This window comes from Anolis sagrei, chromosome 4, assembly GCF_037176765.1.
Source record: "Anolis sagrei isolate rAnoSag1 chromosome 4, rAnoSag1.mat, whole genome shotgun sequence".
NCBI lineage: Eukaryota > Metazoa > Chordata > Lepidosauria > Squamata > Dactyloidae > Anolis > Anolis sagrei.
Window position 1 is genome coordinate 147,786,208 of NC_090024.1, and position 14,784 is coordinate 147,800,991.

General features: G+C 36.1%; 1 protein-coding gene across 4 annotated transcripts in view; it reads left to right on the plus strand.

Moving 5' to 3' along the window:
- PTBP2 (polypyrimidine tract binding protein 2) overlaps window positions 1-14,784 on the plus strand; it is a 73,510-nt gene that overhangs the window by 21,955 nt on the left and 36,771 nt on the right. For all 4 annotated transcript variants that reach the window (XM_060773946.2, XM_060773947.2, XM_060773948.2 and 1 more), the window contains exon 4: window positions 12,230-12,402. In XM_060773946.2, the coding sequence (XP_060629929.1) occupies window positions 12,230-12,402 (173 nt within the window). The remainder of the gene's footprint in view (window positions 1-12,229; window positions 12,403-14,784) is intronic.

Genomic DNA, 14,784 nt, shown 5'->3' on the forward strand with positions numbered 1-14,784 from the left:
CCCGGAGTGCTACTCTTTGTTCATCCCTAGTTTAATGTCATGTGTCATAGAAAGGGTGTTCTAGTCTTTTCACAAAATTTAAGTTTATATTGAGCAAATATTCAATAACACTGACTCTGAAAAATAATTATTCTGAAAATTTGATACCCCATGAATGGCTGTCAGCTTTTCAAGTAATTTTACAGTTAACTGTTTACTTTCTCCTTATATTTGAGCTTTCCCCCAGACTTTCCCCCATGACTGTGAGTGAAAATGAATCATTTGCTTGATTTCCAATTATACAGATCTGAAGCCATAGCCATACTATGCATGTTGCATGCTGAAAGTTGTCTTTTGTTAATTTTAATGAGCTACTGGTTAGTTAAAGATATGTTCTAATTTCATACTGGACTTTTAACAGGCTTCTAAATTTGTCTTTGTCAGATTTCATTGTATTTTATGTTGTAAGTCATTCAGTGAGCTATGGCTGAAAGGGGGGCTAATAAATGTTTCAAACCATTAAAAATTCATTAAGCTGAAGTTAAAAGAGCGAGGAAGCTATATAGCTGTATCTCTGTAGCTGATGAGACTGGCAGTAAACTAGAGGCCATTTTTTGAATTGTCATGCAAGTTGCTAATTATAAATTTGAGTTTTATACATGGCATATGTATTTTTGTTTAAGATTTAGAATGGGGATTAAAATTAATAGTTTAGGAGCTTCTTTTAAACTACTTTTTTCTAAGTATTAAAATGAATTCTGAGTTCAAATGGGATTGGACTTTTCTAAACATTTACATGAAGCTCTCCAAATTGCATTTCTTTTGGTGATTTTTTTCCAGGGACTTTAAAAGGATGGGGGAGGGAAGAATTATTTCCAAGCCAGGAAATTGATTTATTTTTAAGAGGGCATGGTTTCAGCTTTGGGGAGCTGTGTGTCTGCATGTCACTATGGAGACCTCATGGATTTCATAGGACTTCCTTAAGCAAGTGATATTTAGATTGGAATTTGTCTGTTTCTTCCTCTGAAATCTCATTTACAGCACCCAGTATTCATTGGCTGTAATCCATCCAAGTACTAACAGGGGCTGGCTGTATTTAGGTTCCAAGGTCAGATGAAGTCTGATGTCTTTAGCAATTTATGTGTATAATAATTTCGTACTGCTTGGAATAATATTAAGTAGGAAATAAAATAATATAAACTATAGCTTTAAATATAAAATATATTACAGCAGTATAAAGTAGTATAAAACAATAATGTTTTAAATACTAAATCCATCAATAATTATTTTTACCTTTAGTGTAGCAATTTAGTACTACTTGGAAAGGAATGGCTGTAATCCAAACTTCTGTTACAGGCCTTCACCTGATTTCCTGTGGTGAATATTATATATTATGTCACCTGTTTTTCTGTTGCCTAAAGAAAATAAAGAGCTATATTGGAAAGAAGAATTGCCAGGAATACCTAGCACCATCTCATTTCGTAGTTTTTTATTGGTTAGCTCCAAAACCAAAGGATGAGATTTCAGAAAGTATATCTTTTTAATGTGCCATATTCCCTTTAAAACTGCCATTTCTAGCAAATTTCTGAGCTTCTCTCTCTCTCATATTCACTTTGTGGTTCCAAAGAAACATGTTATAGTAGTTAAGTATACAATATTGACTCTCTTCAGTTTAGAAATTGGAAGATATATCATCTTTATAAGTTACATCACTTAGGGAAGGACAGGTTAGAACTAGGAAAATAAAAATCAATTAACATTCCAAATTTTGGATTAAAAACAAACCAGCCAAAATAGTTTCAAATTTTCAAATATCACAATGGTATGGAGAAGAATAAAACTTAAAAAATTAAATCAAGATCAAAACATGTCAGTTTGTTGGGCTAAAGACTTCTAATTCTTTGATATTAAGAAGCTGCATTGGTACGGTATTTGCACAAGGCAAACTTTTATCTATTTAATAGATGTTTTAGAACCTCAGTTCATTGCTATCTTAATGAAGTTTCTCAATTCCCCCCCCCCCCAATAAAAGCTAGTTCTGTTTTACATGAATTGAAGAAATGTGGTATATATCAACTTTTTAAAAAGTGGTTAACTCTTGACATTTTAACAGAAGACCTATATTTGCAAGAGGCAAATTTTATATTCTCTGTTTTTATCTATCTAAAGTAGTGTTTCTCAAATCAGTTGTCTCTGAACAAGTGTATTTACTTACAGTATTTATTTATTTACAGTTTTTATACCCCACTCACCCCAAAGGGGCGAGTGGGGTATAAAAACCCACTCACCCCGAAGGGGACTCAGAGTGGCCTTACAAAAGGCAACAATTTGATGACATGTCAACAAGAAATATAAAATAAACATATACATTAAAACATAAATTGAAAAACTATATAGAGATTCAAACACATTATTAAAACCACGCAGTCCGAGATCATTGTCATTGTATGGGTTACCTACTAAAGCGGTTCCTTCCTAAAAATCACTAAAACGATGAATATATAAAGTCTAAATCTTACTGATGTGGGAAAGGACTTTCAGGAAGCTCCTAGCCTAGTGAGGAATAGTATTGTCTTCATGTTTTCATTGATTCACATACTGAGTCTTCGAACAGCCACTACTTTACAGTCTTAATAGATGCAGGAATCGTTACTTTGCTTCCAATATCAAAAAGCAACTCATTGATACCACCCATTCCTACCACATCCATTGCAGACACCATCACCATTATCAGACATAGTCAAAATACTGATTTGGTTTCATTTTTGGTCATTTATTGGATCTGCAGGACTGTTTGGGATATTTGGGGGCTTAGTGTTGTCCTGGGAAGCAGCACTTTACTTACCTCCTATCCTTGAGATGTCAAATGCTGTTTTTTAATAATGAATTCTCCTATAACTTTCCCGACATTCTTGAGTTTAACACTTATTTCAGGAGTGTAATTGACCAACTGTGAAGGCTCTGCCCTTCAGGTTATGGTCTAAGTGCCCTTGTGCGCGTATTTTATTCTGTTGTTTGTGTGCAAGAGGAAATGCTGACACCTTGTGCTTTCGTGGAATAGGAGCATGTATGATTGAGTCATTGGAAAGAATTAGTCCAATAATGTATCTGGTTTCTGTACTTGAATGTGTTCTTATATGACTCATGTCAGTGAGAAAGCATGCCATGTACAGTAGAATCTGGCTTATCCAACATAAACAGGCCAGCAGAATGTTGGATAAGTGACAATGTTGGATAATAAGGAGGGATTAAGGAAAAACCTATTACACGTCAAATTACGTTATGATTTTACAGATCAAGCACCAAACTATCATGTTTTACAACAAATTGACAGAAAAAGCAGTTCAATACATGGTACAGTTACATAGTAATTACCGTATTTATGAATTTAGTCCGAAAACATCGCAATGTCAATACAGCTGTGGATCCAGGCGGGAGGCAGACTGTGTTGGATAATGGAGAACATTGGATGAGCAAAGGTTGGATAAGCGAGACTGTATTTCATTAAGTAACATGAAAACTTGGTTTTGAAAAAATCAAGATCTCAAGATCACACAAGTGCCTTAAGGTGTTTCTGTTGCTTTTTGTAGAGTTCTAGTGAGTTAACTTTTAACTGTTTTAATTTTTAAAAATACTGATATTGGTTTCTAAAAGTTATTAGCTGGAAATAAATCTTAGCTCTTCCATCTTTCTAGGCATGAGTTTTCTTAATATCTGAATATCTTACTGCATAAGGGCCAATATACCATCTTTAATTTAATAAAATAAATCATCAGATCGGGAATACAAAGATCATGAAACCTCCATTTGTGGCCCAATTCCTCCTTAGTGTCCATGAGGAAAGCCTCCTGTTCAAATATTGCTTTTTTATTTTATTTTGGAAGTACTTTTTGACCAAAAACGGCAGTATTCGCAGTAAGGAAATAAATAAAAAGCTGATAGTCCTTTTTAACTTTCTCATAGACAGATAGAAAAATAGACAGTTGCTGCTGTTGAGGTTTTGCAACTGCTGAAATTATCTGCCTTTGTTGCACCACAGGCAGTTAGTTTCACCCAGATGCTGCCTCAAACAAAAGGCTCCTGTTGTCTGTCATTGTTTCTCAGTTTCCCCCATTCTCTTCCTAAATGTTCAGAAACAAAAACCAAATATCTCCCTTTTCTCTGCTTCTGCCACTTCTGCCCCCATTCCTAGCACAGCACCTGAAAAAATAGGCCATACTGATTTGGGGAATGGGGAGTGGGGAGAGAGAGAACAAGGTAGGCAAAGGTAAAAGTGAAATTCTTTAAAGTCCAAGTGTTCTTCCCTTCCACAGCCCCTCATTCTGTCTTCAACATCTTCCCGCTCTATTATTCTTAAAGACAACATACTCCACTCTTCCAAGTCTCTGTGGTCCCTAACATAGAACAGGTGTGTCATTCAGTTGCAGCTAAAGCATCAGTCCCGTCCTGTCCCACCAGACATTTGCCAAATTGGGCCTATTATGACTGAAGATGAACCAGTGAGCTAGAAAATATGTTTATTGTTATTTCTATTTGAGTTACCCTTTATGTAGACAATATACATATTATTTATACCTAGAGATTTTGTAAAAAGTGCAACAGCAGAACCTATTACCGGTTGCTTTTGAAAGTCTTGTCCATTTCAGAAGTTCTTCCCCATGCTTGCGAAATATTCAAGTTGGTAGAAGCAAGCCAAATAATTAGTTTTCTCCTACTTTGCAAGCTATAAAAGCTTTCTGTAAGAAAAAACCTCAGATAAAGTATGCAGTGCTTGGCTGTATTGCTCCACTTACTGATGAACTTACAGATGAAAAGAATTTAAATTCATGGCAGAATCATACCATATCCTCAGCGGTTTCCATAAACAAAGAAGAACCTTACATCTAAATATAATCTTGGAGTAGAATTTTCTTATACGACTATGACATTATCCTTTTCATATGTTCCATTGCCCTGTGGGCAGAAGTATAATAATCACGGAGAAACTCCACCTTTTTGCTATTTTTCCTCCAGTTTTACCTACCTGCTTGCTTATTGCATTCTATATATCCTTTGAACAGAATTACACCATGATTTGTATCTGAAGGCTCAATGCATTTTCACATTTTGTTTAGTTCCTATAAATATTTATAATGGAGTGTGGGTACAGTTGAAAAATAAAATGTGTTTGGTGTACAGTGGTATCTTTAGTTGTGGTACTGAGAACTGGCAGTCTCATGGGAGAGGGCACCCTATAAAGAATGGCTTGTAGTCTCCTTTTTTGAACCACCAGCTCGTCTGAGTGACTCGAGCTGTCAAAGAGGAAGAAACTATTTTTGAACTAGGCTGAGTCATATTCCATTCTGCTTACAGATAGCTTATTACCTTATTTTCTGCAATTTCTCTTTTTTCTTTACCCTTTAGTAGGGATCCCCAATTATCATTAGCAATTAGGGAACTCTGACAAATTCTTTTACTAGATCTTTAGTTTGCATCCAGTGTTAAGTTTGCTCTTTAGTAAGACTTACATCTCTGCCACAGTAACATCAACTCTTTCATTTTGGTGATCTCTATATTGAAGTCTTTTGTCTTCTAATATGAGAAATGCAACCAGAAGTTTCAAATTAAGTTTGCAAATGTTTCTGTTTTAGATATTCAAACTTACTTGATTTTGAAATACATATATTTGAATATATGTACATAATGAGATATTGGAGATAGGACCCAAGTCTAAACATGAAGTTCATGTATGTTCATATACATCTTTCTGCACATTGTCTGAAGGTTATAGACAGTATATTAAAGTTGTTGTATGTTGAAAGATTACCGAGCAAAGATGGTTCTGTTTCCAGCCCACCCCTCACCCCTGGTTCTGTTTTCTGGGAAAATGGAATATCGTTTTATGATCTGACAACCTGAAGTTCCATTTTTGTTCTGGGAAGATCCGGCCCATTGGCAACAATGGGGAAAATTGCAAGGCTCCTATTTCCGTCATTTTTATGGATATCAGGATTAAACTGGCCACATGTGCAGTACCCATTTATGACTGCAAGTCTGTCAAGTTTCAGAATCTTTGGGTCATCCACTGGTTTTAGGATTTTTTAAAACTTTCTATAAATAAAATGTCTTTTAAAAAAATGCAAAAGAGGTACCCCCTGGAATTTCTCCACAGTGACAGAACAGGAGCAGGGCATCATTCCTGTCAAGTTTTAGAAAGATCCACTCATCCACCAATTTTTAGAAAACTTTAAAAGTTTTATAAATAAATTTTACATGGCTATTTTGTAATTTTGAAATATTTGGGGGGATGGGAGAGAGAAAGGCTGCTGCTGGTGCAGGGTTACACACAAGCCAGAAGGTAGAGCTGGGGAGGGATTGAAAAGGAAATGTTATTATTAACCTTTCTCCCCGTGGGGACACAAGAGAGTCAGGCTTTCATTCAGTCAAGTTAAAGCACAAAAAGTTAATACATTTTAACAAATACACAAACAATGCCCTTTCACACACACCCCCACACCTCCCTAGAGAAATTACTAAAGGACTAACTAAGGAAGATATTAAACTAAGTAATTATATAATGACAAAGAAACAAATTGGAATTCTCAAAAAGTGATCCTAAGCAGCAACAGCATTGAGATATAACTCTGAGCTCTCTTTCAAATGCCAGGAGTGCACAGAAAGATGGAGGAGCTCACTCTGGTATATATAGACCAGCTTTGCAAAAAGTCACACAATTTGATTTCTTCTTCTGATCGGCTCTGGCAAGGCTAAAGGGGGGGACGGGACCTTTATGCGTCTGCTCTTGTCAATCACGTAGTAGCTGAAAAATGAGCTGTCATGTGTCTGCTCCAACCGAGCCTTTGGCTATGTCCTGCGCAGTCCGGTTTTGGCGATCTGGCTGCTGGATCTCCAAAATTTCCCAAATCCTGTATCGCAAAACTGAATTGTGCACACTCCTATTAAATATGAGTAATCAGTTTGTATCTGGAAGTATACATAACTTGCACACACACACACATATCTAGTAGGGCACAGAGTTAAACCAATAGTGTATTTAATCAAATCTAATGCTCACCTCTTTTGACAAAGTGTAAAGGAAAAGGTAAATGTTTCCCCTCACATTAAGTCCAATCATGTCCGACTCTGGGGGGTGGTGCTTATCTCCATTTCTGAGCCGAAGAGCTGGCATTCTCTGTAGACACTTCCAAGGTTATGTAGCTAGCATGACTGCATGGAGCACGGTTACCTTTCCGCTACTTACATTTGCATGTTTTCAAACTGCTAGGTTGGCAGACGTTGGGCCTAACAGAGGAAGCTCACCCCACTCCCCAGATTTGAACCGCCAACCCCTCAGTCAGCAAGTTCAGCAGCTCAGCGGTTTAACGTGCTGTGCCACTAGGGCATTGTGCATTACATTTACATAATATGATAATCTTAATGCTTAGCCAAAGCAAAAGGAGAAGCTGCTTCAGGAGCATCTGGAGCTCCATTTTGACAAATGTCATCTCTAAGTTATTAATAGCCATGGATTTGTAGTTTGGTGACTCATCAGCATTCTTTGGCAGCCCCCATGATCCCAAACTGCAGCTCCCATGACCCCATAGCATTGAGCTAGGGCAGTTAAAGTGGATTCATTCTACAGCAGTGGTTCTCAACCCTTTTTTGACCAGGGACAACTTGACCTGGGACTACTTTGACCAGGGACCACATCAGCTCTAGTTTCTGAAACAGAACATATGCCATGGTCAGCAACAGGGTAGGAGTGGCAGGCGGCGCAAAAGGAGCAGAAATAAAATAAATAAAGAGGAATCATGCTTGCGGATCAGATTTTCATCGCAGCCCACAGGTTAAGAACCACTGTTCTACAGCATAGATGTACCTCAACAGTTTCCTTTTCTATTGCTGAAAGCTTTGGTGTTCTTACACTTTCGTTTTTATAAAAGGAATTATAAGCATGCAGCTACTGTAATGCATTTTTTTGGTTTCAGAGTTTTGAAAATTGAGGTGCACATTCGATTTGATGGCGCATTAGACTTGAGTGTACATTGCAGCAGGTATGGGCAAACTTTGGCCCTCCGGGTGTTTTGAACTTCAACTCCTACAATTACTAACAGCCAGTAAGCTGGATAGGATTTCTGGGATTTGAAGTCCAAAACACCTGGAGGGCTGCCTTACAGGAAATTAACACATAATTCACCTGCCCAATCTGCCCTTTAGGGCACTTAGGACACTTACAACAACCTGCCAGAATTCAACTGGCGACTATACCCAGAGGACCTTTTCATCAACCACCCCAGAACTGGAATGACCTGCCAGAAGAGCTCCGACAACTAAATGAATTTAAAATGCAATTGAAGATTCATCTCTTCTGGCAGTCATACCCAGTCAACTTCCAAACATGAGTTTTGATTTACATTTTATTGCTACTATATGTCAATTCTATATCTGTGTTTGATGCGAGTTTAAAAAAATAATTTTATGTTTGCATCTATGTAATTTAATGTATATATTTAATATTCACATGTTTTTAACTTTATTGTACTCTTCAAGCCATCAGGAGAGGCAGATAATAAACAACTAAATTTATTATTATTATTATTGGATATTTTGAATGAGTACCAAAATATACTAAAATTTTTCTAAGCGAGAATAATTCACAATGTATGTATTACAGTGACATTAGAGTCATCTCTATTTGCTTTAGTGAAAACATTGTTTGGCTAAAGGTCCTATAGCAGGTTGTGTTAATGTGACTGGTTGGACCAATCCTGTCCATGTCTTTACTATCCTCATATCATCCATGAGAACAAAGGGGGGCATATTCTTCCATAAGGAAGACAGTCTCCTGACCCATCATTCTGATCTGTTCTCTTGCTTTGTTTATATCTTATGTCCCCCGTCCCCCCAAAGTTGAGATGCTTAATTGGCTTGCAAGGTTTTTTAAAAACTACAAACACATGTAGCTAAAACATACATAAAGTTAATATTAAAAGTTTGGACTGTATATAGAAATAAAAATTATGTAAAATGTTTATTTAAAAGCAAAATATAAAATTAGCACAGCACACAAAAGCAACTAGTTTTTCAAAGTTTGCTCAAGTCCAGAGTTCATTACTTGCTGATGAAAGAACAATAAGGAGAGAGGCAGCCTGGCCTTCCTAGGAAGGGAGTTCCAATATCTAGAAGCAGCCTAGGTCCTCTCTTGTGTATCCTCACTTATGAAATTCATTTCAATCAATCCTGTAGTGTTAAAGGAATAAGTACCTAGGTATGAGTAGTCCCCCAACTTTCTTTTGGCCACCTCTTCAGATTAGTTTATTTGTTTCATATATGAGTGAGGAGAACCTAGTACCAGGAGAACTTTGTCTTTACTGGAAAGTTTCAGTTTTTACCTTTCAAAACAATTCTCTTTGGCCTAGACAACCACCCCAAAGCCTGTGAAAATATTTGTCTCCAGAAGGGTCAGTGAAGGATTACTATGTCAGCTTGCTATGTTGGTATTATTATCATAGCATTTTCAAGGTTTCAAAAATGTACATTCATTGTCTAAATATGTTTAGTTCCAGGCAAAGCAATGTTATTCTTCGGCATACTGCAGGTAGAGATGGATGGATGGGACTGAGACTGACAATTTTATGCCTAGTGGCAGGGGACAAATTTACAGCAATGATGTCATGTTTTGTAGATCGGTATATCTGAGAAGAACCTTCCCCATGACTCCTTTTGTTATAAAAGATAATGGTGTGAATGTCAAATTGTTTTTAAGGGTCATTCACAATAAAGATATAAATTGTTTTTAAGTTAAGCATCTTGTAAAAAAACATAAACCTTGTGAGAATGATTTATACATTATACATAAGAATACATATTCATTTTTTCAGTGCTTTTTTACATTTTGGTACATTTTGTGTACCACTTTGACATTTTGGTACAGTTTTCCTCATACAAGAAATAATACTCTGTGTGTGTGTGTGCGCACGTGCAATGTGCGCACGCACACACAAACTGCCGTAGAGCTCCGTCAGCTGGATCAGGCCTGGGAGGCCTACCCCAACAGTTTTAACATTGTATGCCTAATTTTTATCTGGTGGAAATATGTTTTAATATATGTATTGTATGGAGTATTTTAAAATGATTATGTATTTGTTTATGTTTTAGGTATGTTGTAACCCGCCGAGAGGTGGGCAAGAAATAAAACTATTATGAATATTATTTGTGTAACTTTTATCAATATCATTACGCAAAATACATTTTTCAGTCAAAAGTATTATTCTATTTTTGCCTTTATAAAGAAGTGTTGGTCTTTCACTTGTGTGGAAGGGTGTCTCAAGGCATGCCTTCTTATAGAAGACAAAAAAGTTGAGAATATTCTTCAGATTACTTTCTGACTCTGGGTAAATGGGCAGGAAGTTAGTGGAAGCATAAATATTTAACATAAAAGCAAGCACTTATTAACCCAGTGAAATTTGCTTTTGGGGAAAATGTTTAGGATTAGGAATCTTGTGTAAATTTCTGGTTTCGAATTTGCAATGCATCCCTTTTTTCTAGCTGTTTATTGAGGATAATAACATAGGGTTATTGGGGGGGTTTTTTCAATCATCCCGCTTTCCATGATGGCCAACAGCATACTCGTAGGACATCCACAGGGAGAACATAAAGTCAGTAGCTGTCACCCATTGTCCTACTCCAGTACCTGGTATTCATAAGAGCCTTTGTTCCTGAAGGTAGCAAATAATCCCTGTGACACTTACTCATTGATATCTTTATCTTCCATGAATTTATCAAATCCATTTTTGATGCTTTAGGCAGTTAATTGTAAAAAACCGATCAACATATTAGTTTTTATAGGACAATATTTTCCTTTCTTCTGTTTCAGATTTTTATGATGCTCCTTTTACATGTCAGGAAAAGAACATATGTAAATTAACTATTCTGTATGATAGTAACTATTCTTTATTTCAAAGGTGGATTCTTTAGTCTAATCTGAACAATTGTTGTTCATTTGCTAATATTTCTCTTCAGATTATTTAATTTAATCTTCCTAGTAGATTAATACCTTCTTTTCCGATATGCTAATTATGATCATGTCCTTTTCTCACAGTATATAAATTATAGCATTTAAGGCTGAGAAGCTCACTACAATATATTACTCAGTTTTTTGAGAGATTTTAAATGTTTTTATCTTTATAGCCTTACATTTTCGGCATAATATGATATCTGTCTGGAAACAAAGGACAAAGAAAATGCAGTTATCTTTGATAGGGAGGAGATTGGGTTTCCATGGTTGTCAGTTGTGTTCTCTGGATTAAGTTGAATGTTTCTAAATATCTGATAGCATTTCCATTAAAATTGAGCCCAGATTTTACACTTAGAGAGTTGGACCCCATTGCTGATACATTCTTTCCAATTATAAAGGGATCTTGTAGTACCTTTAAGACTTAACTGGGAAAAAGAAGTTGGTAGCTTAAACTTTGTAGACTTAAATCTACTTCATCAGATGCATGAAGTGAAATAGAACTGCACTCCATGCATCTGATGAAGTAGGCTTAAGCTTGCAAAAGCTTATGCTACCAACTACCTTCTCTCAGTTAGTCTCAAAGGTGCTGCAAAATCCCTTGCATACCGATTCAGACTAACATGGCTTTATTTGAATTGTTTCTGATTGGTAGCTAAGCAGTCCACAGTAGCCCTTGAAAGTCATAATAGGAGACTTCTCCTTAAGACATACTGTGCTACTGTGAACTGTTTGTATTGGAAGTGCATAGATCACATCTGAAATAGAGGAAGAACAAAGCTACTTACTATGGAATAACGAAAACTGATTTGTTGGAAGCAAAATTAAAGCAGTAAGTCAGGAAGATATGCGATGAAGGGCCTCCACTGTTGCTAGACAGATACTGGATCTTCATTTATTTTTAGTGGTACATCAGTTTTATCATTGTACAGTAGTTACTTAATAACCTAAACACTTAAAATAGTTACCAGTTATTATATGGTGTCCACTACTCTTTGGTGATTCAGGTAATTAACTTTGCAGTGGATGTGGAAGAAAATCCATGGTAAGTTGATGCATCAGCTAGAGCATATCTTTGTGAGGAAGCACAAAGGGGTTTTTTTATATAATGATATAAATATCTTTTAAAAAGATGAATTACTAATTTTACTTACTGATAATGGAATCTGTATGCATGCACCAATGTATTTTTTCTTTGAGTCTATAATAAATAGGCTAGTTTTCAGATATGAAATAAATTATAAAAATGTCTTTCAGCCAATGGTAACGACAACAAGAAATTCAAAGGTGAAGACAAAATGGATGGGGCTCCTTCTCGTGTTCTTCATATCAGAAAATTACCAGGGGAAGTGACAGAAACAGAAGTTATTGCTTTAGGCTTACCTTTTGGTAAGGTAACCAACATTCTCATGCTGAAAGGAAAGAACCAGGTACTTTCTAATTTTGTCTTATAATTTTAGTATAGAAAGCATCCTGCCATCAAAAAGCCTAAACACTCTACCTTCCACAGGTTGGGCCAAACCCCAGCACAGGAGCCAGGGATGTTTCATTCTTTCACAGCCTACTGCACTAGTCAGGCGTGGAAAAGTACCTCAGGTGGCTAAGTGCCAGAAGTAAATCAAATGTGTATGATCTTTATATATAATCCTTCTGCATGCTTGAGGAAAAATCGAGATATTAAATTTCATCCTAAAATGACTGGCCATCTGTTTTATTTTTCCTGTACTCTCCTGATTCTGTCTTGTGATCTCTTGCAGAACATAGGTTTGGTGTTTTTATTATGACACAATTCAGAAAATAGTTTACTTCTACTTCTCATAATTTTCAGTACATAAGGGTTAAAAGTATATTCTGGTTCTCCCATTGTGCAAAATGTCAAAATTATGAATTCTAAACTTCTCCCCTCTACAAGATTCATTTCTGAATTGAGCAGAGTCTGTTCCTAGTTAATTGAGTCCAACTCAAAAAGAAATGCATAATCCCATTACTACCACTCTCAAGATTATTCCGTGTATTGATGGGCTACCAGCAGAATATCCAAATTTAAGACTAAACTCACTTGACAAAAAGAACATGGGAAATTATGTGTTTGCTGATACATCTTGGTAGCAGTAGTGATCATATACTCATACTACAGAATTACTGGAAACCACTCCTAAATGTTCATGATGTCAACATATGTCCTTCCACATTTTTACAACAATGTCCAGGTCTAAAGCACAAGCTCTCTTCCATTATTTCTCCCTTGAGCACAGTTTTAAATGGGGTCAGTGACATTGGGGAGAACTGTGACCAAAGCTAAATTGACTCTCTGATTGCGTCCAGTCTAAATTGAGCCCAGTGAAGCTCATGTAGAGCCTAGTCAAAGAGTCTAGTAACACATGCCATATGAGGGCACCCATCTGAGAGATTGCATTTTTGAGAGGATACGAAAGAAACACATACTCTTTCCTGCTCTTAAAGAAATTTAATCAGACTGTAGCTCTTTCTACCTTCATTTTACATTTTCTAACTTTCTGTGGCTCTAATAAAATTTGTAACAGCCAGAAAGAGGTGGTTCTTATGGGTAGGAAAGGTTCTCAGTGAAAGTTGATTCTTAATTTTCACCTTATGCTGTCTTATCTTTTCTGTGGTATTTAATACTATTGATACTTTCATTATTAGTTAGATTTAGCCCCTTTCCAGGCATTACTTATCATGATATCCTGAAACAGTAATTAAGGGGATACTCAGCCCTTCTCTCCTATTCCCCCCTCCCCTCTGGGTGTGTGGAAAAACCTTCCTCACATGGAAAGTAATATGGAGGGAATTTCCTATTTGCATTTAGGCTCTTCATGCCAGCAGATTCCTTCAATTTCCAGGAATCATGCTTACTTGGAGAGCCTGTATGCAAATGGGAATTTGTCTCTTCACATGTATCGCTGTCTACATTACAAAACTATAGAAAAAGATAGGGACCATGCTAATTTTAAGAGAGCACGAGAAACAATATTTGAACAGAGCTATTGTCTTTCAAGGTTTATTTGCTAGAAGTTTGTTACGGAAGTTTGTGTTATAGTCAGCCTTTCCTACCCACAGCTTATATATCCATGGATTCATCAACAAAGTCTCCAAAATTTTCAGATTCCAAAAAGCAATGCATAATGTTGCTACGTGTTAAGCACAATACTAATACATAGGCATACCATGTTGTAGCCATTTTCAGACTTTCCCCAGCACTTGTTCCCCTTTTATGTAAGGGGTGCTATTTTCCTATACCATTGTATATAATAGTATTTGAGCACGTACAGATTTTTATAGCCACAGGAATTCTAAGGCTCAAATATGAGTGGATTTTGAAGGCCCACTATATTTGGTTTTCCAAAATACGTATTTTTGTATGTGCAAATGTTGTTGTTTTTTTCAAAATAAAGTTAGCTTTTTTAGTCTCTAAAACTCTGTAATATCTTATCGTATTTGGTATAACAGAACAAAGTTATCTTTGCTGTATTGACAAAGGTTCAAATTAAAAATATTTGCAATATACCTTCACCCTTGCCCCCAATCAGTGAAGCCATACTTATAGCTAAGAATGTTTACTTAAAAGAATGTCCCATTGACTCCCATGGTACGTATTCTCCAACAAGTGTATCTCGATTCATATTCTTAGTTTTCCTTTACATAGAAGTCAGCTGAAATAATTCAGTTTAACATGCACATATTTAACTACAAAATTATGTTAAACCTTATATGTTTTAACTTTGTAGAACTTAAAATGATAGTTCAGAAAATTAATTCATAAAGATTTTAGTTAAAAGGATCCCAAAACAAAT